This window comes from Molothrus ater, chromosome 7, assembly GCF_012460135.2.
Source record: "Molothrus ater isolate BHLD 08-10-18 breed brown headed cowbird chromosome 7, BPBGC_Mater_1.1, whole genome shotgun sequence".
In the NCBI taxonomy this organism is placed as follows: Eukaryota; Metazoa; Chordata; class Aves; order Passeriformes; family Icteridae; genus Molothrus; species Molothrus ater.
The window spans coordinates 6838109-6864432 of NC_050484.2; the positions used below are offsets into that span (position 1 = coordinate 6838109).

Sequence of the window (26324 nt, forward strand, 5' to 3'; positions counted from 1 at the left end):
GCTGCAGTTTTTCAGTTAAACTCTCCTCATGTCCCTGATATTTCTACTTTTCTCAATGCTGAGTTTGCACTTAGTATAGTAATCCTTGTAGTTTAAATTCTGTTTCAATTCTTCCTAGGAGGATATAAACAGGTGATTCTCACTCAAGGCACTCAGATATTTTTAGATATGAGTTGATAGGCACTGTCTGGCTTTTAGTACAGTTGTTCAGCTCCATATCTTTGCCTGCTTGGACACAATTGAGCATTCAGCTTCTAAACTCCTAAGCCTATCACGGAGTTCAGCTTAAAGTCATTAAACACAAGGACATGAAAGACAGGAGAGCACCTGAGCTTCGTTCTAGCACACCTTCACTCAGAACTTGCATCTGCAGTGGTCTGTCAGACTGCAACAGCAATAAATAACATCATTGCAGGGAGAAAGGAACATCCCTGTGACAACATTATTTTAAAAAGTGGCATAGCTAAGTAATCCAGTGGCACCCAAACAAAGAAAACCACAAGAGCATTGGCACTTTACATGGAAATCACTACTGGTTTCACTGAAGTGCAGACCAATTCCTTTTCCCTCCCCCCTCAATTTTGATCAATATTTGTCTAGCATGCAAACTAACACCACCCTCTGCTGTCTCATTCCCACTCTGTTTCTTTAATTGTGATTGCTTAGGCAGACAGTTGTAATTTAATGGTCAGTTGAAGACAATTCCAATCAAAGTGCAACCTATGTCTGCTCCTGTTTCTTTGGCAGAAGAACTGACCACAGTTACGTAACAACAGGGACCATAAAAGCAGCGTTGTTTTTAACTTTATGTAATTGTAGGATTTTCAGTGGTGTACAAGAGTTAAATTCCCATTGGTTTCTGCCAATTCTCCCTGGCACCCACTTGACAGTCCCCTTCACTTTCTTTGAGATCTGCTCCTGCAAATAGAAACAGTGTCTTCCCCCTCGTTATCTAATTTGCAGTTTAATGTTGTTGCTTAAACGTCTACTAAAGCAGGTCATGCTTAGTAAAGTGTGGAAATTGTATCTGGCAAGCAAGCTGCTTAAGCAAATGAGGGTTCTGTTCACAAAGCCTAAACACATGCATTTAATCTAACATCTTTAGCCCTGCCTTGTCTTTTCTGAATTGAAACAAAAAAAAATCTTTTTTTTGCTTCCAGAAAGGAAAGCAACTCCTTTAAAGTACTTTCACATTACAGGCAAGATGTACAGTTTAATCTGTTATTCCTAGATGATTTCCAAATAAATTTACTCATTGTACTGAGGCAAGAAAAATACAAGAGAAACACTTTTAGTTCAGTCATGAAAAATATAGGAATATCAGTGAACAAAGTTGTAAATTGCAAAGAGGATGGACAAAGACTCTGTCCAGACCAACCCCACAGAGATGATTATTATGCCTCCAGTAAAATCAAAGAACATTCTGAATGTGGCCTTGGGACTTGGTCATTTGGGATGGATCCAGAGCATTCGAATCCCACAGGAGTCTGGCCACTTTCAGTGTGATTTTGTGGAGGTCACTGCTTAGAAGGCTGAAAAAATGACCTTACATCCTAAAATGAGGTCACTTCATGGAAGATAGTACAGTCTTATAGCTTTTGCACAAATTTTTACGTTGCTATTTAAGCAAATTCTAATACAAATTATTGTTCAGCTTGAAAGAGTTTTACTTAAGTGAGGTATCTGTGACTAGACACCAGAACAATGGGAGCAACAATCCACCACAAAACCCCTATACTTTTCTGTGAAACAGGTTTCATCTTCTGTGTAAAGCAGAGAGAATAAAACCTGAAAGGATCTAGAACTGGGTCTAAGTTTACAGATTAGAACACAGCTGATCCTTACATGAAGAGATAGAGCAGACCTGTCTGACAGGACAAGAGATTACCAGCAATAATTCACACCCCAAGGGTCACAGCTCTCCATAACTCCATGGGCATTGCTCTGGCTGCCCAGACAGAGGGGCTCAGGTGTGTCATGGTATCACCACAGTCTTCAAAATTTAATTTCACTAGTTAATTTCACTGTGAATGAAAAAGGGATTCACAAGAATCCCAGGATTTATGCAATGGTCTTCTGAGAGAATCCTCCATGCACTGAATGCCCTCCAAAGGTATTCATTAACAAGTTAACTGAAGGGCAAAGTGTAGATCAGAAACTGGAATTATTTCCATAAGGTTAGGAAGGAATTTCCATATAGGTTTTTTATTCCTAATCAACTTCGTTTTGTGAACTGAAAAGTGGGGAGCAAAGTCAGCAGCCATGGACCCAGGAGTTTGGCCAGATCAGCTTGAGGTTTCTGCTTCAATAAAACAAATGACTGTCATACACAGTCAGGGGCTAATCACATATGGAATGCTTCTATGCTAATGATGTTAATTATGATAGTTGTTTAAGTGCACACCTATTTCTATTTAGCAACAACCCACTGCCTGAATTCCATAGGGTAAATCCAGTCCTAGTGCAACTGACCAAAAAGATTGATTTTTATGCAGTAATGTCCTCAGTTACTCACCCAGAATTTCATTTAGTAGTGAACACTGAATAGAGCTGGCACTGACTTGGGGTGTCAGGCAGAACAGCGTGCTCTGAGATTTCCTGAGCACTCCAGAAGCAGAGGAGCTGCAGTACCCCAGTGGCCAAAGCAGACAGTGCCAAATTAGTATCAGAGCAGGGCCTGCCACAGGTACCGGCAGAACCATTTGCACTGGTTCTCTCACAAGCACCTGCTGTGATTTCTCTCCATCCCATATTCCCAGCCACAGTCAGTCCTGGCACCCAAAGCCCCTCTCCCTGAACCTCAGACAGTCTGGTGGCTGCTTGGCCACAGCTCAGTGACACAGTGAGGCTCCTAGCAAGGTCCACCTGGCAATTAGTCTGGCCATGAGAGGCATTCTCAGCTAAAGGAAGGATTTTAAATTCCCTTCCAGTACTCCAGGAAAGGTTTAGTCCTTCTTTGTCTCTAACATTTAAGTGGAATAATAATCAACATTGCAAACCCTGAGTTTCTCCAAGGACCAGAAGCACAGATCCTTAATAAGGCCAAGACTTCTTGTACCTTGTGTGTCTGAGGCACCTGCTGGGTTAAGCAGCAGACTCACAAGTGACAGTGACCTCTAAATGTTAGCTTAAGGCTCTTACCTTTGTAAGCTCATCAAGAGCAGCCAGAAAAACAAACACAAGAAAACAAAAATATTATTTAGAAAATGCTTACCAAGAGAGCAGCACAAATAGGGCCATGGATGATGTAAAGCAGATGAGTGTCAGAGCTGATCCAACAACTACAGAAAACAAACAGGAAAAGAAAAAAAAAAAGGCATTTATTAGCTTTGTTGGGTTTTTTTCCTTAAAGAAAATATAAAAATTTTGCAAAGCAAGCTGAAGCTACTTACTTGTCATTATAATATAAGCTTCTTGCAACAGCATGTATACAGGCAGGGATCAGTGGAAAACCTGTGAGGAAAAAAACCAGCATTTTCTTCATTAGTAAAAAACTGGTTAATAACTAAGCAAACTTTCATGTTTTGTAGGAATCTTCTGTATTTTCTCCTCACCCAAACTATATACCTGCAAAGAAAATAAACTAACATGGACCAATTTAAACATTCTGAGGGCTGTGTGAAACCTTATTCCCACCGACTTGCCAAGAAATCCACAGCAACACACAGGAAAGGCAAATCAACTTTTTAGAACACAACAAGTGATCTTCATTAACAGATGCTTTTCAGGCTGCAATCTGCAGTTACAGCAAATAGGAAGGTAATATTAAAATGGTGGTTGCATGCATGAGCACAGCTTTAACAGTGGTGAGCATGTTCTCACTGGTATGAGGATGAAGTATCAACACCATGTTGTATTCAAAAAAACCTTTGAAATTAGACTCAGGAAATTAGGCCAAGTGGAAAAAAAAAATTTAAAACGAATAAGCAAATTAGTAATCTGGGACCCTTGACACTCTGGTGGTGCCTGATCTTCAGGAGCTGCTGAGCACCTGTGAGCTTCCAGCTGTGCCTGCAGTGGGACAGTGGCCCAGGTACCCATCACAGTGGAGCTGGGTGTGCCAGTGCAGGGAGGCTGCCAGAGCCTTCACTTTCACTTTGTGAACAAGCCCTTGTGCACTGTCTGAGGTGAGTGGGCTTGGCTTGTTGGTTTTGATACTGATACTACTCGAGACGTTCAGTTACAGCTGTTCTGTGTTTGCTTAGTGAACAATACAGGTCAAATGGAAGTGCTGGAAAAATAAATCCTCGGCCATCTCCAACTCAGCTCTGACCCTCCACCCTCGGCACGGCGAGACTTCTCTGAAAACAAACATTCACTCCTGAATAAACATCTCTGAGGTGAGGAACAATGAATAATTACTTCTTAAGATCTTTTTTGTAATAGGAGACTATTTTCTCTATACAAAGGAGGAGTCACTTCCTGACTGCAGAAATGCATAATCTTTCTCTCTCAGCAGAGGTACACACAACTTCCTACATTAATATTTCTAAGCTTGCTAAAATGCTACAGACAAAGAATTGGGGTGTGCCATGGTCACTCAAAGCTGCAGCTCAGAGAGGCAAAGGTAGGGGTGTTTGAAGGAAGAAGAGGCTGCATTGACCTGAAAATGCACAAGGTGAAATCACATACCCCAGCCAAGAAGGTAATACCACATCAAGTGCTGCTTCTCAGCAAAAACAGCCACCACAATCAGTGTGTGCAGGTAAATGCCTTCACACAGCATCCAAAAGTAGTTGCAACCCATCAGGTACAGGTAGATGAACTGTGACACTTTGCAACTAACCTGCAGGGAAAGAAGAGCAGAGTATGACATAAATTTTTGATTTGCAGAAATCTCAGAGCTTTATTTGCAAAGTGGAAAAAAATACCACTGGAAATAATGTTTATTCTGCTTTTCAATACAATTACATATTTATTTACTTTTTAGAATAGAATTTTCATGACATTGCAATCCCCTACTTTATGGTGACATAAAACTAATATCTGAGTCTGGATTTTTATTATTCCAACAAGAGGACCCTGAGATCCTCCAGTGTGACAGAATGCTGCTGTGATATTTTGCCTTATTGCAAATATTGCCACACTTAACCATTCCAAATCCTTAAATTATCTGATAGTAACCTCACAAGAAATGTACTTTCATGTGGGTAATCCCCTCTCAGTTTACCCATCACAACATCTAACTACCCCAGAGAACAATTCATGTTTTTAGAATGCTTACAATACTTCCAGTTTCAACCTACTCCTAACTGCACATAGGGACTGAGAGCTCACAGCCGGTTTTGGAGGAGCCTGGCATTTATTATTTCTATTTAGCTTCATTAAAAATATATTCTACAGTTCAAATGCTATAAAATAATTTTTTGGGAAGTCTAAAATTTGAGGTTGTGAATAAGGATCAACAGTTAACTTGCAGATTTGGTCACATTAAATCCTTTTTTCCCCCTCCTTCCAATATCGCTGTCTGTTTGATTGTTCTATTTCTGCCACTTGGCTTAAAACAAACCAAAACCCAATATTGTTTTACCATTTTCTGCTACCTAACTCACTTGATGATGATAATTAGCAGCTATCTCAGGTATGTTTTCCAGCACACTGATGACTGCTTCTACAGGAGAAAAGGAAATTATCTTTTTACTCAATTCAGCTTCTGCAGTTTTTAACCTAACTTCCACAGAATTAAGATTTATCTTCCATGTCTAAATAACAATAAAGCCAGAGCTAGGGATTTGTTTGTTTATGTAATTCATATTTAGAATATTGTGTTGCAAAAATATTCTTAATTTAACTGAAGATGGCCAAGTTAAAGCCATAAGAAATTAGAAGACAGATCCAAAAGACCTTGCAAAACCTTTTTTCCTGCCCTTCCTTGGTGAACTCAGCTGTCAGCCTCCCTGAACCTTATACTCTCACAATAAAACACAACCATCTAGAATAGGCTTTCCTGCAGTTGTTTCAGGGCAGAAGCCATTCTGTGGAGCTGGGAAAAGGCATCCAGTGAGCTCAGTCCCACTTTTACCATTCCACAGCCTGCAAAGTGCAGCGTGCCAGGCACTGTGAGACATCTGCTGCACAGAGCATTCCATCAGCTGAGCACTCCCACCTCTGCTGCAGCACTCTCTGAGCCACTCACCTACAAACAAACAGACTTTGCCAAACACACTTTCACTTACTGGGTTGGTTGCAACTAATTCCTGGTTGTTGGCAACGGCCGTCAGTGAAATTATTGTTACAACAGAGTTGCAAACAAAAGAGAAAAACAGATTTTTATGCAGGGTAATCCTTTGGCAACTCAAGCTCCTGGAAAAGAGAAACAAGAACAAATGAGTACATGGGAGGACAACTATGTGTACTTGGGGACAACTCTGACATTTGGAAATGTTAGAGCTCTTGATTTTACTAACAAGTCCTACATCAACCCTTTCTTCATGTCCAGAGCAAATTTAATACAGCAAAAGGAAAAAGAAAGTACATTTAGATCCAATATGCTTATAGTTATGCTTATAGTGGCCAGCTGAAAATTATTTAAATGCTGATAATAATTTTCAGAAGATTTACTTTTCTTTTGGTTAGTACCTGAAGAATTTCCCAATTACCTATCACACCAGTGCTTGATGAAGCTGTCTTACCCTGTTTCCATTCCCCCAAATCTGTGCAGAACTTTTGAGGGTAATTCCTGTTACTCACATCCTTGTCATTTTTCTTCCTTCAGCCCAAAGTTAGAGAAGTACCTAAATAAGCAAAGTAATGCAAATCTCCCCTGACTTTTGTGTATAACTAAGTTATAAACAATGTATAGGACATAATTATAAAATCCCTCGAGAACTGCATTTAATTGTGGTAATTTCTAAAATTTGCTTTTAATCTTGCAATAAAATGAAAGAGAGAATATCTTTGGAAGATAAAACAAACAAAAAAAAAAAAACCCCAAACAAACAGAAATTCAAATATGTCAAAGAATGTTGAACTTAGGTGCAGCAACTTTCTGTTTTTCTGCCATTCTAGAGGAAGCAGGAATAACTTAGTGTAATCAAGGAGGAGGGACTGCTTCTCATTCAAGTTTTTCAGTGAATTCCTGGGTTGCTTCAGAGACAGCACTGAGTTGCTGCAGAGTCCTCACACCTGCCTGTCTCCAGGTAATGGCCAGAGAGATGGAGTGCAGCTGATTGACCCTTGGGAATGACCAACTGCGGGAGAAAATCTACCACTTACACACATGCCACTGAGAGAAATCAGAAATACATTCAAAAGGGCAGCAGGGGACATGTCTAAACTGTCACCCAAGGGAAAAAAAAATAAATCAAGTTTTCTGGCATCTTCAAATAGCTTGCCTGGAAAAAAAGATAAAGGAAGGACATTGGTGATTAATTTTTAATTTGAGAGGATAGAAGGGAGACCTTTACACTTTTTCAGAGAGATGCAGATATGAAATCTTCACAAAGGCTGGAGGAGTATATTGACAGATGAAACAACAACCAAGGTGGCCCAATGAAAAAAAGAGGACAGCCCCATAAGCCTGGCCACAGGGCAGACCTTGGCTGCATCCTTGCAGCTCTCACAAGGGCAGGGTACAAAGCACACACAGATGCCTGCACTGAGCTCATGGTACTCACTGTGCAAGCCCTGAGACAGACAGTCCAAGCCCATGGCACTAAAAACAGGGGAAGGAAAAGGAAACCCCTCTAGAAACCATTGCTGCCATTTAACAGGGACCTACAGGAAACTTTGGTTGCCACGTGCCATTCGGCTGAAGAAAACACAAAAGAAAAAGTTTCAAAATATGGAAGACGGGGTTGCATATGAGTTTGAGGAAAAAATATATTCCATCAGGCTCTTTAAGATTTTATTTGAGTCTTGTTTTAATGCCCCAAAAGGATAAAATTTAATTATTATAACATGTAGGGTCTTACATTCTTTGCAAATGTATTTTTCTATGTTTTTTTTTTCCCCCCTGTATGTTTTATATATGAAAAGAGAGACAATGCTAGATTCCAGCGAAGGGCTTTGTGTAAACAAGTCCTGAACAGCTCTGGAATTCTGTCTGCTTATTGTTAAGGCTCAAGGCTCAGGCGAGGAAGAGCACGTACAGCTAATGGGGCCATCGCTCCGGGTCATCCCGCAGCTGTTCCTGTTGAATATTCACACACACCCATCCACACCCACCTCCACCCATGCATGAAAGGACTGAGAGGATCACCGGACAAGGAACAGAAAGCAAGACTGATGACATTTAAAAACTAAGAATGTTTTTGGTAATAAAAAGATTTTTCCTAAGCTTCCCCACCCTCTCTCTTCTGTTATCCTTCCTATAGTCCTTTATTCTCACTGTTTTTCTTAATGACATAATATCCTTTAATCACTTAATTCTCATGTTTATGATCTAAGTACATTTGAATGACAAACCCCTCAAATTAAACCTCAAATAAAAAGAGACTTCCTACTATATTATCTATTTCCCCTCTTTTTTATTTTTATTTTTTTTACTCCTGTATATCTTGGGAATTAGGGAACAATTAATTTCTCCAAAAGAAAAAAGGGTGACATGTTCAAATGTCACCTAAGTGGGTTTGAGATCTAAGTTTTTAAGGTATTTCAATACTGCAAAACTCAACCAGTGAGATCCACATAAGCACCTAAGGGGAATTATCAGTTCAGATGACATTAACTGAGTGATTTAGGTAGCTCTGTCTCCATAACAATCCAATAATCAGTGTTTTGCCCACTCTCTCTTTAATACACTGCTGCTCTCCTGTGTGAATGCTGTCATGGGATTTGATATGACACTTGATCAAAAACTCCATTGTTTCAGGTGGGTTTGTTTGTTGGGTTTTTTTTATGTCTGCTTTGATTTTTAGGTGGGGGCACCTTTGAAAGTGCAGCTCCCTTTTATCCTAAATCACTGCTTTTTAAATTATTCTCTTGCCTCATTTTTCATTCTTTATGGCAACCATGCAATTATTTTAACATTTGCATCACGTGCATGATCTCGAGTACGTTACAGAATGACAAAGCAGAGACACTGCAAGGAGTTACTTTTATGTCTCATAGATGAGTTTTCAGAGATGTTCAGAGTTCCAAGCTTATGACCCATCTCATTCTGTTAAATCAAGAACTCCAATGCACTTGGGGAACACAAGTCACAAGCTGGACAAGTATTTCCAAGGAGAAAATTTTATGAAGAAAAAATAAAACTTAAGATGCAGAAAAATTTTAGTCCTAAAAATAATTCAAATCCCAAACAGTTTATATTTCCTTTGAGGAAAAGTTCCAAATTCCTAGTCAGATCTAAAGATACCCTAATGATCAGAAATCCAGAAAATGTTGTCTGGAAACCGTCAGTTGACTTACAGATTAAATGTTTTGGAAATGACAAATTCAAAGACACCCCCCACAATAGGAAAAAAAAAGTCCACCTGTTAAAGCTATGAATAATTATCCAAGCCTTAGCTGATACATAATACATCCTGGTATTAATCTAGGTCCTTAAATACCCTTCTGCTACTAAAAATACTTTATAGGAACTGTACATCCCAAGAGAACAGCTTGTAGAGGACTTTCTTTAGCTTCCTTTGAATTTTGTAATTTCCTTTTCCATCCCAACATAACCACAGTCTAGAAAATGTGGTTTGTGGGTCTGGATTCATTCCATGTGGTTCTCTGAGGATGGATGATCCTGCTCCCAGGGAAGAAAATCCCTGGATGGTGAGACAAACATGACACAGGATGGCAGCACAGCAGACCACCTGCTTTTGCTGTAAGTGCCACAAGCAAAGATGAAATTACTTTGGTTTTCATATTATGGTATAGAAAAATCATGCTTGACTCTCTGTGAACTTATAAAATCATCTCCTACTCCAAATCCTTTTCTTTTTCCATGTGTTAAAGCATTTTTCCTGTCACATTAGATATTTAGTCTGTTAAACTTTGTCACATATATTGCAATAGTACTGTCCATTTCTGTGCAAAATCAAAGCTCTTATAATGACTCAGAGCCATTTCACACATTCAGTTTGTGGAAGGAAAGTGAATTTGGAAAGGAGAAGCATTGTTTTTACAGATAATACAAAAAGAAAGTGATTGAAAACCAATTATTTGTGTTTTCCTCATGAAACGAGGTCAGAAAAAACTGAAATACCATCTTGAATACTGGATTTTCAAAGGAAAGGCTACAAAGTTGAAACCCTCCTGTTTATGGGGGATTTGCAGAAATGCTGCAGAAGCCTGGGGAAATAATGCACAGCTAGAGTGGAAGCACTGCTTTCAGACAGGCTAAAAAGAACTTTTGTTGTTTTTTTTTTTATATCAGCTATCAGCTGTCTCCACCTAATCAAAGCCCACAGCATGAGAAGAGCAGCATCCATGGGCGCTGGCAGTACCTGCTATTGCTATTTAAATGTCAGGAGGAAATGGAGGGAGGCAGCAGGGGCAGGAGCAGGAGAGTGTGAGGAGCAGATGTGCAGTGCCAAGGAGAAGGTGTTTATGAAATGATTAAAGCAGGCTGACAAGGGCAGCCTGCTCTGGCCACAGCAGCAGCTGGCACAGGGAACAACTTGTCTTTCTCAGCTCTGCCCATGTGGCAACACTCCTGGGTTCACCTTTCCACCAGGCCTCAGCAGCTTCTTAAAGGAAGAATAAAAGAAAAGGAGTCTTTCATAGGGAAGCAAAGAAAGTTTACCAGATATGAAGTAATAAGACTAATTTTAAAAGGCCTGTGTATTGTATTATGAGCTGTTGGGACAATGGTGACACTGCTCAAACTTCCTTTCAAGAAGGTGACATAATTGTTAGTCAGCAGATGACAAGCCTGTCATATACAATACTGTGAATCAAAAAATGGGATTATTCTTATTATTCCCATTTCTACTGTAGCTCTCAGCCTTACTTCCCTTACAGTTGTCATATTTTGTGAGTACCACTTTGGAATGTTACTGTACCTAGCAAATGTCATCACTATTTTGGTTTCCACTTGCTCTTTAGTCCAGTTGATGCTTGGCATAACACAGAATCACAGAACATCCGGACTTGGAAGAGACCCACAAGGATCACTGTGTCCAATTCCCAGTATCATACTGTCATTTGTCACTAAAGAAATCCAGACATCAAAAACCCCAAATGAACAAACCTTTTCCTATTTCCTATTTTCAATATATTCTACAGGTTTTGGCTTGCAGGTTTTTGATTTTAGATTTCTGAGAAAAGAAACCTGCATTTTTGTTACAATATAAAGTCCAATGGCAAACCTATATACTGGCTTTCTTCACCTTCCTGCTCCATCTAATTTTATTTGGATGGCTGGTGTTCCAAAGCACTGACCCACTGTGGCAACCACTGATGATGGATTTTAAATGTACTTACTTAAAATAAAAGAATATGCCAAGAGAAATCAGAAGTGATGCAATTGAAAGTCCATGTCCGATGATGGCCAAGTAATACAAGTTCAGAGCAGTCTGCAACACAATAACAAAGCCAAGTGATTCTGACAGAGCTACTGCTGATAAAGCACATATTTATACATCTCTTCTTGCAAAGTGACTACAGTACTGATAAGGAAAAGACAAACAAAACAAACCCCATTTCAGGTAATGATGGAACAAGTCTTTTCTCAGCATTTAAAGACCCTTCCTTCAAAGTGAGCTATGATTATGGTACTGGAAATTCAGTTTTTATTGACCATTTCAGGAAGGGCATGAAAAAAAATTGACAATGACTCAAAAATAGTGAAGACTATTATGTTAAATAGTCATAATTATGTTTCAATATTATGTTATGTTAAATAAGCCTGCTGCCAATTATGGAATTACAAAAATCTGGGTAGGTACAAAAGGTAAAAAAAAAAAGAACTGGTAATTTAATATTTGGAATATGTTCATGTTGTCATTAATTCTTGTAGCTAATATATTAATTAACTAATTAGTTTTATCAGAACACAACAAACCTTTGCTCTTAGTCATGGAATCTGTCTTGCAGAAAAACCCTTGCTGCATTAAATGTAAGGGCATCATTTGGCACATGAGGAAAAGAAGATTTTCAGGTTGAACCTTATACCCTCACAATAAAGCACAATTTTGGGTTCCATAGGAAGAGTTAGAGCATGCATCCAAGTGCTCACCTACTGCAAACTCTGTGCATCCCCTGAACTTATCATTCCAAGTTAGAAGAGAGTAATTGCAGCTTGCTATATATACTGACTTTTGAGATTAACAAAGAAGATAAAAAGATTAGAGGTAAAGCTTTAAGTAGGCTGTAATATGACACAAGGGTAACTCTTGATGTGCACTAGAAATTTTCAAACTGCAATTATTTTTTTAAATGAGATAGCTTCCTTAAAAAAACAAACCAAGCATCAATGCAATAGGTATAAATGGAACTTATTGTGAAATTTGAAAAGCAAACAATTTGTGAGTGAGAAAAATCGAGCGTTACCCCAAAATGCTAAAATTTGAGATGTATAAATGACAACAGCCATTCTAGGACAGGTCCATATCCTGTATCACCCCCTCACTCAGTGGCCAACCTAGGCAGAGGTGCATTGTCAGGACTTAGAGATTGCCCCACACTTTAGAACGGGCACAAGAGCGTGGCACAGCAGGGAGCACTGCTGAGGGCAGTAAAAATGAGAATTAACAAAGCACAACAGCCCCAGTTACTGTGCAGTGTCCCACCCACCTTCCAGGCACACTGAGGAGAAAATGCTGCTGCTGAGCAAAACAACACACAACTGCAGCAAGGCTGTCCTTGGAGCTGTTAGTCCATATAATGGCTTCAGATTTGCGACAGAGTTGAAATATGCTGGCAAAACAGCCTGAGGGGAACTACCTCACTATTCATAAAGGGGGATTGTCATAGATCTGCTCCTTTCTGAGTAATATCCTCCATTCTCAGCACAGTATTAGTAAGAATCAATGAATTATGGCAATTCTGCTAATAGAATAAAACTGCCATTACCAAAATCAAAGTCTCATGATTTGAGAAAAAGCAATAATAAAGTGCCTTATCCTCTGTAACCATCTTTTGCCCAATATGGTTTTTAGGTAAGAACCCTAAGGCATTTCAAGAGCAATGGTGCAGGCAGTTAGAAACTATTACAGGTCAGATTTCTTGACACAGTCTGCTACTACTGAACCCTTTAAAACATGAGGTTCAAATTAATTTAAAGCCTCTCCTAGTCTGTGGTTTGTATTCCTGGTTCTTGGGAATTCACAGTTTCAATTTACTGCTTCTTCCCATGACTGAATGTTTCAAAAACATAAGGAATATTAGTGGACACAGAGTTGGGGAATGGTAAGCAATTTTGCCCATTGTATCCTCACATACCATAAAGTAACTCTAAGAGGTCATTAAAGAGATTTAGTTTTTCTTTTTCTAAATCTTTTAATGGATGGGCATGTTCAAGATAAACTGAAGTCTATAGAAAGAGCATCTATACACAGACCCACACAAGTACAGAGCCTACTTTTGATATATAGAAACTTATGAAGATTCTCAGTTCAGTTTCTTGACGTGAGTACCATGCACTCGTTCCTCTCCTACCTTCACTTTTTCATGAGTATAGCTATTGCACTGAGTGTAGTTTGTCCAGGTCCTGTTGCTTTCTGGGTGTCTGAACCAATTCCCATTTGGATCACAGATCTTCGTAACTTTTTCTGCAATCAAAGTTGACGGAACGAAAAACAAAAGAAGAAAAGTGAAAGAAAAACACAACAGTCAGCACTGAAATTCTCTTTCCTGATGCCAAGCATTTAATAAAGATTGGCAAACACATGACAGCTTTATTAATATGACTAGAGAGACTGTGCTTGTTACTATGAATTCTGAGAAACTTGAGGCCGTTGCTTTTGCTTGGCAAGGGCGACCGATGATGTGATTCTCCTTAAGAAAACAAATAGATTTTCCTTCTCCAATCCATTAAATATCAAAATACATTGAACTAACTGTTAGAGAACTACCAGATGAAGTGACAAAAATATTTAAATGGCTTGCTTAATATCTAAGATGGAAACTGAAGTCTAATATCCTACCACTATAAATTAGTATTGGACAGGCAGGAAAACATAAATAGCAAAACTGCTCAAAGAACCAAACTGGAAAATTGCTGGAAAACAATGATTTCTATCATCAAATAGAGCATGAAAAGACCCTGGGAAATACAAAGAAATCCGTGACATTTTCCACATGCTCACAAAGCTTTGCCCACAGAAACAGGAAAGGAATCAAAGTGGGAGAAACTCTTTGTCAGCTTCAACTGTTAAATTGAGGTAAAGCAGTAAGTTGTATTTCTTCTTGTCTGAGAGAAAAGCTCATCTCTAAGAAGAAAAAAGTGTGATCTAACTTAAATTCTGACTGCCTAATCTACAGAATCCCTCAGGGACACTGATTTTCTTTTCTAAGCTGTAACTTGTCAGTTTTCTATGAGATAGAAGGAAAATGCAAATAATGAATCTTGAGTTTCTGAAATCCTGGAGCATTAATGACTTGACTGAGGCAAACAAGAGACATCAAGCCCCCAGACTCTAATTTCAGTGAGAAATGCATTGCTGTAGTAGTCCAGGCACTCATACCTGATGGGTTGAAATCCTGAAAGTAGTCAGGACAACGCTGCACCGACACGGTTCCAGCAGCAACATCACTCCAGCACAACCAGCCATCCCAGGTCCTGTTGCAGTAAGGACCTGCAAACAGAGAGACCTGGGAATCAAGTAACTCTTGCTGCAGAATGTTCTTTCAAAGGTAAGACGTAGGATTGGGTAAGGTAGGTTTGCAGCAATGGGGAAAAAAAGAGAAAAGATTTGGCAGTGGTTGATTAAAACTTCACTTAACAGAGATAGCAGTTCCTTATACATACATTTCTTTGAATACATTTCAAAATCTTCTCTCCTTCACCTTGAAATGGCTTACATCTACAACTGGCAAACCTCAGATCTAGAATACTGTGGGCAAAAAAATTGATTCATACTTAATAATGTACCTTAGCCAAGAACCTCACTCTTTGAAAGACAGCTTTACTGAATTTTACTACGTTTTGGATGTACACCAAGCCTGTACATATGTTTGCTTGTTCACAGAAAACACAGAAGGCAGGAGAAAGCAGCCCCAGCTGCTCTGCCTCAGGCTGGGCTGAGCCTGCAGCAGCCACTGTGGAAAACACTTCCCTAAGTGCCCAGGAACAGGGAATCCAGTGTCCCTCAAGAGCCTGTTCCAATGCCTCATTGCCTACACACATTTCAACATCTAAATAAACCTCCTTGAGAATGAGCTGGCATTTTACAAACAGCTTCTTTCCGAAAAGTCAATGACGCAGTCATTCTGTGTGCCTCCCTACAAATTTCACGATGTTTTTATTATCTCGCTGCAGTTTTCTTTTAAGGGCTGATTAATGTCTCCATCTCAAAGGCTGCAGCTCTCTAACATCGTGTAATTCCTCCTCATCTGAAGTTTTTCCAATTTGTGCAGATCCTTCTGAAGCTGTGAGGGCCCCTTATGCTGTGGGCATGAGCTTACACTGCCATGTCTGTATCCATTCCTGACCTCCAGGCACTCAGCTCCTCCAAAGAAACATTTCAGAAGAAAAAAATCTCCTTGTAGAAGAACCCAATTTCACCTTTCCTTGCCTCAAAGGCCACTCAGCATTTCCAGACGCTTCCAAGTGAATACAGCAGCAGGTGGAGTGGCTGAGGTCAGCTCTGAGTGACTTACCAGGAAAAGCAGTAATGACACCAGCACAACCCTCAGAGCAGGGAAACTGTGTGGATTAAGGTACTTACAATTTTTTAAAGGCTGATGTGACCAGGCAGACAGAGGTATAAAAAGAGTATGAAATGAAATAAGGTGGTAAGATTAATTAGTCGTGATTTTTAATGTAGATATCTACTTAAATTAACATTTTCTTATTTCATCAGAAAGAAAAGCTTTGTGTTCTATCTGAAGTGGTGCTATGGGCAGATAGTATAACATATAACTTCATGCATCCCAAAGTGATGTTTATAAAAAATTGAGAAAATAATGTTAAAACCTGAGAAAGAATTGCTAGCAAGGTAAGAAATTAATATAACCAAAGGACCCTGAATTACTGTAATAATATCTGTTGACAACTTATTAGCAAAGCCTGATGAGAAAGCAATCTCTACCTTCTTTCTTGTGAATAGGGTCTTGCATGATCTTCTGGTAGCATTCATACTGTGCTGTCATGATTTTATTCCGTGTAACACTCAGCTGGGCAAAGTCCATTGTGGAGTTCTGCTGTCCCTCAGCTGGAGAAGCAGTGGCAAAAAACTAAGAGTAAAAACACCTCTTTTAGCAAACCACAAGTACAAGCTCCAACATAAACTTTTTCAACATCAATCTTTTCAAATACTGTACGTTAAATATTATTTTACCGAAAGAGAGTGATCTTTAAATCTTATTACTGACAATATGATTTTATGTTTTTCTGGCAATTCTTACTACTGAATCTTGATAAACATCTCCTGAACGAGCATAGGGTAGGAACAACTGGCAAGATTGGTAAATAAGAATGGCAACGAGCATAGAAAGCATTGAGATAGTCAGAAGCATATGAACAACTTTTCTAAAACCCAGTGAAATATATCAAAGTTTAGTCTAAAAGACGCTTCAGTCAGGCCCAAAATGATCCTTTACAAAAAATGATCTTCCATATATTTTTTGCACTGAAGCATTTAGCTTGTCCAGAGCTATTTGGTTTCTCTGTAGTCAGGTGAACCATAAAGTCAACCCTCAGAACAGAGAATGTTATTCAAAAGACAAGACATCCACTTTGATAGTTGTTAAAATTAAAAATTTAAAAAATCTTAGGAAAGTTGATCATGACCAAAAACTGAACCTTTTAAGTGCATTTTTAATAGTAATTAAATATTTTATGGGAAGCTACTAAGCTTCACAGAAAAACAAAGCTGCAGATTGAAATACTGTACCAGTGCTGTACAAGGGATAAAATTTCAGTTTCTGAGGATGTCTCTGAATCTCAGTTGTCTCCTCCTGCTCTTCCTGGGGTCTGCAGGGTACTGCCTCTGTGTCACTTGTCCACTGCTACTGTTCTGAGCCAGCAGAGAATATGCTGGATTCAGCACAGGTAAAAACTCTTTCTGTTCCTTTGCCAACAGAATTTAACAGATAACAGAAGATAGATAAAGATCCTGTTGTGCAGGAGCTACATCTGAACACAAGATTAGCTCTTTCTGTGCTTCCATGTTAATAATTTCTGTGGTACCCTCTACAGGGTTGTTAAAGCTGGAAGTGATTTTAAAAATTCATAAGACTCACCACAGTAACCAATGAGAAGAGCAGCAAAAATGTGATCCAGATTTTTGTCATTTTTATATCTGGTGCAGTCAATATGTAGCTGAATGAACTCAAACTGCAATAGGAGAAAAAAAAAAAAAGGAAAGAAATTTAGGAATTAATGAAAGCCAACACTGATAAAAGAGTTTCACATTTTATTTCTGAACTAGAACAAATTGATGGAGGTGCTCTCCATTTCTATTCATGCATAGTGATGCCATGTGAAATACACAGGGATGCACCAAAACAAGGCACTCAGTTCCTCAGTGCCTCCAGTGCCTCAACCAACACCTTCAGAGGGTTTGTACCAGCCCCAGACACAAACTACACTCTGGCCATCTCTGCCTTTGGGAGCCCACAGCAAACTGCAGGTTGGCTCCCTCAAATACACTCAGGCTTTCAAACACACACATTTATTTCCCATTTTACTCCCATTTCCTCCTGATATTTAATTTTGCCATTTCTGGATCTAGTGAGAAGCCACTTCATCCTGAACTTCCAGCTTTGCAAGGGTGATGGTAGCAATGCAAGAATTCATTGTGAGTTGTAAAATAGTTTCTGTATCTGCAGAATCTGTAGTTTCTTTACCTGTCATTAGAAGAAAACACAAATACCCAAGCCAGGTATGACCACCTTACACTGCAAACTCTTCTTGGAATTGATTCTTGAAGTGAAAAATTCTCCCAAAGCATAAAATATACACAATTATTTATGAAGCATGTAAACCATCCATTCAGTGTAACCCTGCCATAACAACTGCCTCAAAAGGAAGGGAAATGTCAAGGAATTTTGTCTTTTAATATTTCAGTGTCCTGAGAAGATCACAAAGCTGAGTCTGGAACTGAGATAAGACCTTTTCTTCTGATTGCATCGTGGCAAAACTCAGTTTAGTTATTACAACTGCACATTTCAAAAATCCAAGTATCTCACTGCAGCAGCATTATGAAGCTATTCTCAGCTAAAAGAAAAGCAATAGCATGTGCATGAGCTTAGCTCCCTGGTACAGATGAATGCACTGCAGCTCTCAGAATGTGATGAAAGACACAATCCTTGCACACCAGCCCAGAGACCCCACTGCCAGAGCATCCAGAGGGCAGTGGGTGCTGTGCCACACACAAACCTGCACCCTGGCCAAGCCATATCCCCCTCACAGCACCCCTGCTCTGCCTCTGGAAGTTCTCCCTTCCTGCAGTGATGTGCTGTGAGAGAACAGGGGAGGACAAACAATTGGCTCTACACCGGCAGGCAGAGGTTATGGTACAAAAAGCTCATTTCAACCCTGCCCCGGTCACAAAAAGCAAACATTCAACATCAAACTCTTCTGCTTTTATGCTGGGACTGGGTCCTCCTAATACAACTATAGTACACTAAACAGCTTCTTGCAGGACATATGAACTACTAAATATGAAGTTATTGCTGTTTATTGCACAGCCTGCTGCAAAGACAAGAAATGTGCTGTAAAATCAGCTGTGCCTGTTTAAACCAGACTGAAGTTGTATCCATAATCTTCCTTCTATTTTTACCAGTGGCATGCAATCCTGGAACACTGCTGCAAATTGCACAGGTGAGGCTCTGAAATTCAAATCTGAAGGATCTTAAAACACTTAGAGGAAGACCAATTAGCATATATGAAATATATCCTTGCTTTGAGCTACTAATTGCCTGGAAAATCCACATGTTAAGAACTAAAGTGACTAGATAATTTTAAAGACCTTGATCTGCTAGCTAAAGAAAAATTTAAATACCTTTGTGCAGTGACTAAGGCTTGACTAAAACCAGATATCTAAAATATATCTAAATTAACAGAAGGGCAACATGAGCTCAATTCTGCATGAAAACTGGGGGCAAGTGCGATTAATTCAAACTTATCACATGTTTCATTCATTTAAAGCTGTGTCTGTTTTCCTAGGGGGAAAAAACCCTGACCTTCTAAGGAAATTGGAATTAATAACTTACTGTAAAGTAATTCACCAATATTTTATCTCCCAAGTATGACGAAGCACATCTGTGCAGGGTTAAAACCCACAAGTGATGCACACAGGCCAAGCCAAGAGATGAACCACAACTAGAAAATAGCAACAATAATTTTGTGTATGTTTTTCTATACATGTATACAAGAGTTCAAAATAATTTTCTCTACAATAGTTCCAAAAATCCTTATGCTAAAACAAATGTTGGATGAAAAATTTAAAATGCATGTTTGCATATTGCTCTCACTTAGCCTTGCTTATTTTAATTTATCTAGAAGATACAACATCATATAAACAAAGGCAGAAATGATCTGCTTTGATTCAGAGTCCAAGTTTATTTCTGTTTCACAATATCAAAAGTCATCTCTTAGCTCAGCTCCTTTAATGGTCCAAGTCTTTTCATACCTAGTAGTTCTGCAGACATTTCCCATCAACTGCTCCAGTATCTGCTGCTAAATTATTAACTCTTCCCAGGAGATAACATGTCAAGTCAAGCCTATAATGCACTCTGTGCTTTCCACTCATTCCTCTCAGTTGCTAACATATAGAGAGGAAAAAAAAAAAACAACCCCAACCACTGCCTTTTTCTAAACATCACTGCTTATGGACTTAATTACAAAATGCAGGAGGGAAGGTCCTTCAGATGCCTGTTTGAACTGCAGGAAAGCATCTCTTGCATCACTACATGAATTCATTCACTCAACATTTATTCCAGTTAGTCTGGACAAGACCTTTCCAAGGAAAATGAAGAACTTTCTTAGGGATGGACAGCAATATATTCCATTGACTGAGGCAGCAAGCCAGTGCTGCTAAGAAAGTCAGGCTGCTTTTATTAATCATCTGCTCTGATGAGACACAAACCAAGACTAATTCTCTGGAAGTTCTTTCCCTCTCAAAGCTGGGAGGTATTAGGCACACAAGAAATTAATAGTGAAAAGAGACCATTCTTAGGTTTCCTCAAATAATGATGCTTCCTCAGCTGTTCTGCTGTTGTAAATCTGACAAGTCCATCATGGGGCAGAGAAAAGAATTGTATTGGATTGAGATTAACCTGAGTGTCCTGAATGAATCCACTCAGCAACAGTGGGAATCTGCACAAAAGCCAGCAGGGCTGGGATTTACAAGGCAGGTATTGACTGAAACTGAGTCTGAGAGTCCTCTGGCTGAAGTATTTTCCCACTAAAAGGCAACATGAGAGAGAATAGAATGGGGAATTGTAACAGTAAATCAGATCTTCCTGATTTTGAAATATCGTTTTTATTTCTGGTGCATGTTTGTGCATTTAGTGAAGACTGGGATAAATTAAACAAAGCAAAACAACAACAAAAAAGGAGCTGCCAGTAATGGTACTGCCAAGGCCTAGGCTGTGTTTGTCACTGATTGCACTGACACCTACTGAAGAACGAGGAATTAAAAAGGAACTGCAAACTGGACTTAGCCAAAATAGTCACTGGTATAGCTTTAACAGATGTTCCCATTTCTCTTCCTCCTGCTTTCTCTACAGAGCCATCCTGCCTCATCAGCTGTTTCTACTTTTAACTTTTCCCCATCCTCCCAGGAGTAAGCGGCACCCTTGCTGAGCCCCAGACACTTCCCCTTTCAACCATATAGTAAAAGGGTTAAAAAAAGCAGTCATTAAAAAGAAAAAAAAAATCATTTTTTGAACTTGAAAACCACCACATTTTGTAAAAAACAAAAAACACAGGCAGCTTTCACCTCAAGCAGTTCTCAAATCTGACTTCAAGTGAGAATGCAACTCTGTGGGAGTGGGACAGGAGGGAGAGCCTACTTATGGCACTGCAGGCCTGTCCAAAAATGCCCCAACATTTTTCACTAATTGGTAATCTTTCATTTGCCCAGAAGCCAACAACACAACCATTCCCAATGACAACAAGGAAAAAGCCACAAAACTTGTGCTGTGTACATTATTTACCTTGCAGTGTGCTGTAGCCTTGTAACACCAGACTTGAACATGTTTGCATACAGACATATAACCTTCATCTGAAAATGGGGTCAGGATGGGTATTTTCTTGACACTTTGCTACTTCTGGTTCTTTTTGGAGGCAGGCCTACAACTTAAAGTATTTAAAACCTCAGGAAGTGTTTGGTTGTTTCAGCCCAGCATAAAGGCAAAACCAACAAGATGGAAAATGCTTTTCAAAGTGTCCCTAATTTGAATTTCTGTTCAAACTGTACTGGTAATAAAACAACTCCCCCAAATCAACAAAACTAGTAGCCTCAAATGAAATTCCAGATAGAGCTTCCACATATTCACTCACATAAACCTTCTGGGAAATACTTCTCTGACTAAAAGGGCTTCACAAGTGGGCAGCAGCAGCCAAGCAGTAACACACACCGGATCCACTGAGTCCTGCACTGCAAAATCTCCACACTTACATTAGAGAACAATGCAAGGCAGTCTGGAAATCTTCCTATTTGGGTAATCTGCCTTTTTTCTGAGAGAATCACTTCTGCCAGGATTTGAACAAACTGCTCAATGGTATCCCATAATTGCTCACAGCTGTATGTGTGAGAATTACTCCATTCTCCTGATAATTACGCAGCTTTAAAGTAAAGGTAAATAAAATACAACATTCTCCCTCATGAAAAACAAACATTCTTTCTCTACCTTTCTTTCCAGGAGTTTCCCTAGGAAGAAGTTGTGGCACAATGGCATTTACTGTCTTCTTGGGGACTAAAAGAAATAAAGAGACACAGTGGCACATGTCAATTTATCCCTGAGTTATTCTACAGCACCTTCCCTGTGCAGGTGGCAGCTCAGCTCAGCAGGAGAAAGTCCTCCCTGTTTAATTCCTGGGCCATGGCTGTGCTGGGCTCATGGTGCAGGTCTGTGCAAGCAGGAAATTTGGACTGGCTCACTGAGATGTTTCACATCTTGCATTCTCTTTATTAGCACACTTTTTGCTTTTGTTTTTGCATGGCTCTGGCTGCATGTCAGAGGCCTCACAGAGATTGCAGAACCATCTGCATATGAGATTACACAGATTAAATTACTCCTGGGTGCTTCTTCCCATGAATAGCTTTTGGCAGCCATTCAGATAAGTTTTGTCACCTGCACCCAAGAGAAATTACTAGCAGTAATTGGCAACACTCATGGCCAGTTCCAATAACACCTAAAGTAGTATGAACCTATGACTGAGTGATGGTGCTGCTAGTTTTCCTCTATTTTCTAACACTTCTTTTGAGCAGTTCACAGGTGTGGATGATGCTGCAAGTTATTCTGAGGAGGTCCAGGCAAAATCCAAACCAACCAAAAAAAAACAACAAAAACCTGAGCAAAAAGTGCCACCACAACAAAGCTCTCCAAGTAAGATTTTGGAGGAGGGAGTATCTACAAGGTTCTTGCCCTGGCATATTCTGCAACTCCTGCCCTTGGTCAACCTTAGTCCTCTCCACACAGCAGACTGCAGAGCAGATTTTTTGTGGTTTTATCCATCACACCAATTTTGGCTCCTTAAAACAGGATTTCCACTGATAAAAACAGTAAGAGTATTTCCTCCTTGATTTTACATTTGAAGAGTCTTCTCTTGGCCCTTGTGCTTTCCATTCCATCCCTATAAATTATGAAAGCTCCGTCCCTCCTTGTCCAATATGATGAACTTCCTACTGACTTCAGGACATAGAAAGCCAGGAGTAGAGATGGTGCAATGCCATGTGGAAGAATGGCCAGGACTCACTGAGGGTCACTTTTACAAGTCATCAGGGTATCTAGCCCTGCCAAAGAAATGCAGCATAGGAATTTTAAAAATATTGATGCAAAGTAAAATTATTTGTCTCTCCTGAGGAACTAGTTGTTAAAGGAAGGCAAGAGAGGTTCAGGCAAAATAAAATCTTTACCAAGAGACTGCTGGGGCTTTGCTGTCAAGAGATGCGACTGTGATTTCCAACAGTTTATAGTTCTTAATGCCTCCAGTTTCCAGTGCTATTTGACTACTATTGTGTAAGCACATTGTTATCCTTACTTTACAAGCTTAACCCTTTTCACCCCATAGCCCTAACCCAGCTGTATCCTGTGCCTAAAATCCATCAGCATAGCCACATATGCTGCCAGGCATAACTCACCATGTTCCCATAACTCACTTCAGAGTTCTGGGAGCCACAGCACTGAAATTCCAGAGCAATCACTCAAGCACAAAGCAGTTTTAAAGGGAGGCTGCTCTGCTGAATGAAGTTATCTGTAAAAATCCACTATCAAACGTCCTAGAAACAGCTATTAACAGAAAGGAAGAATAATTTACTATGACAGAATAGTAAATTAATAAAGTCTAATAGCTGATGGATCAAAGTGATGTAGTTTTGGCTCTTCCCTTTTATAATTTTAAAAACTGTATTATAGGCCTGTTACAGTAATTTAAAAAATACTTGGAAATACATCCAAGTAAACTTCCCTGAAATTTTACTTCTTCCAAAACAACTGCTGTAATGTGGCATGGATGTTCCAATTAACATGCTATTTTAAATAAAAGAGAATAAATAAAAAAAGCTCATTAGTTCTTTTCCATGGATTTGATGCTATGAGCAAGCTGGAGAGCTCCCACCTTGTTACTAGGTATGCAAGTATTGTTACCTAGATACATTTATATATGGATGATACTCTTAGCCATAGGATTTAATTTTAAGTAGTCCTGGCAGAAGCAGAGAGATGCACTCAATGAGCCTCATGGTCCCTTTCAACATCAGAAACCCTACAATAATATGTGAAAAACACAGTATAGTCCTCCAAAGAAAATTTCTCCCCCTTCAAGCAAAATTATTTCTGTTTTGAATTAAAGCAAAGGCAGCATGAATTTATGAATTCATCAGACAGACCTTGGGGCTTGTGTAACACCCCTGGTTGAGATGCTGCAGTGGGGTTTCTTCCCAGCCCCTGCTGTTTCAAAGCTGCAGAGCTACTGCTGCTCTGTGTGCCCCTTTCAGGCAGTGCCTTTTTTATCTGAATGACTCTGCTTGATGCTGTTTACCAAGTAATGACCCAAAAGGGATCCAAAGGTTTCTTTGTGAAAATGTTTACGACATGAAGTAATTTTCTCAACTGGCTGAGTTTTAAAAGTTTTTTTGTTATTTCTTCATTGACACATGCTAATTTTACAAGAACAGTATTGCCACAGTTCAAAGACTTTTCCCAAGGTCAGAACAAGGCAATGGGAAAATGGGCTAAGCAAAATGTACCAGGACTTTTGTTTTTTTCAGTTTGCCACTCAGGCTTTTTCTCATTGGCCCCAGCCCAGTTTGGCAGCTGAGCACATCCTATGAAACTCACAGGTTTTACACCAGTTTCCTTTGAATTCACATTTAGAATCTAAATGTGAATTCAGTAAATTTAGAATTTAGAAGTGTGAATATTTACGCATAAATATATTCTCATTCAGTTCTAAGCAAAGCGATAAAGTTTCAAAATCTGATTTTTTAATGCAACTGTTAATTTTCAGGTGGACTGTGGCACAGCAGCAGCTCAGAGCAGGATGGGGAGGGAGCAGGTGGCCAGGAAAGGGAACTGCTTTTGCCAGGATAAACAAAGTGCTGGTGCAGCCACTGCATCAGAACTGGTGTCCCAGCTTTGGGTTCACCTTTGGTCAATGACTTGATCAGAACTGAGGAACAAAGTGCAGCAATAAAGTCTTCATGGAAATGTCAGAGGCACTATAGTCTTCTCACTTTGTGTTGCACTTCTTTCTTTTACTTAAAAATCCCAAACAACAAAACCCCAAAACACAAGACAGACAAGTAAAATATCCCCAAGGCAGCTTTCACTGGCAATAATTTTAGTCTGGCTAAGGATGAAATTTCAGATGGAAAGTTCATGCCAAATATTTAAATTTTCTCTCATTAGATATTTCTGATGCATTTAATAGTCAAAAAAACTTCAGGTAAATTTAAGGCAGCTTTAGAAAAATTCAGTTTGGTGTACTTATTTAAAACAAAATAAACCACCAGCTACTTCAAAGCCTTTACCAGGTCAAGCTAACTCACCACAGTTCAGAACATTTCCTTTTAAATATAAAATTTCACATGCCAGAAGTCAAAAGTGCAAGCTCTGGAATATTTCACCCTTTGAATATTAGACAATTCATGTTATACTGTGCTAAATTATCAAAACTTCTAATCCATCCTGTAGAAAAGCCAAGAACAAGCAGCAGCCAAAACCAAACTTTTGAATTCTAGTGGTGTGCAGCTTGCCTCCTTTGCCTTAATTAGATACAGATATTCCCCATCTTTCCTATGTCTTTGCATCACTAAAATGTCAATTTAACAGCAAATGGTTTAAGCTGGGCTCACACAGGCTGTAAAGGAGTCTGTGAGACTCAAGAAAGTTAAACCACAGGTAGTTAATCTCAACAGTATGGAAGGAAATTACCTTCTGCATCCTTTTCTATGCCTGCATATTGGTATGTGCACCTGTTGAAGTCCACACAGAGGAGGGCAAAGGCTTGGGAATGACCTCTAAGGGAAGAAATGATGGATGCATATCCCCAAAGGGCAAACTAAGAACACAACAACAAAGCTTTTCTCTTTACATTTAGAACCAGAGCCTTCCTTTTTATCATTTATACAGGGAGATATTGCTCTTTCTCCTCACAGACTAACTGCAGAAAATCACCTTAAGGCAGCCATAAAGTGGGCAGTGATAGAAGGTTTTCCCATCCTCTGCCCACATTTCCTTCTGAGATATTGCTAAAGCAAATGGTATTTTGCATTAACATTATTTTCTGTCAATCTGAGTTAACAGTAGCTTTGCCAAACTGAGAAAAGTATTACCCATGGTTGTTTCTAAGTCTTCTAAATGGGAATTTACCTTCAGCTCCATCCACACCCACAGGAAAATCAACTTAAGCAAAACTCTGACACAGGCCGAAGCATCCAGGAGAAAGAAACACTTGGCCAGAGATGTTGTCAGTTTAAAAGTCAATTACAGGATCAGGGCAAGTAAGTAACCAGCTTAACAAAATGAGCTCCTTGGGACAGATGCAAACTGCTACCCAGTGGCTGCAGTAACCCCTCTCAGTCTATCTCATCCTGATCTGGACACAGAGGGCA

The 26324-nt window shown here is 39.4% G+C and overlaps 1 protein-coding gene across 2 annotated transcripts in view; it reads right to left on the minus strand.

The window, feature by feature from the left end:
- CALCRL (calcitonin receptor like receptor) overlaps positions 1–26324 on the minus strand; it is a 63346-nt gene that overhangs the window by 12478 nt on the left and 24544 nt on the right. For both annotated transcript variants that reach the window (XM_036386845.1, XM_036386846.1), the window contains 9 exons: positions 17281–17374; positions 16128–16272; positions 14562–14672; positions 13534–13646; positions 11359–11450; positions 6177–6303; positions 4633–4786; positions 3393–3453; positions 3215–3281 (listed from right to left, as the gene is read on the minus strand). In XM_036386845.1, the coding sequence (XP_036242738.1) occupies positions 3215–3281; positions 3393–3453; positions 4633–4786; positions 6177–6303; positions 11359–11450; positions 13534–13646; positions 14562–14672; positions 16128–16272; positions 17281–17331 (921 nt within the window). In that variant the 5' untranslated portion in view covers positions 17332–17374. The remainder of the gene's footprint in view (positions 1–3214; positions 3282–3392; positions 3454–4632; positions 4787–6176; positions 6304–11358; positions 11451–13533; positions 13647–14561; positions 14673–16127; positions 16273–17280; positions 17375–26324) is intronic.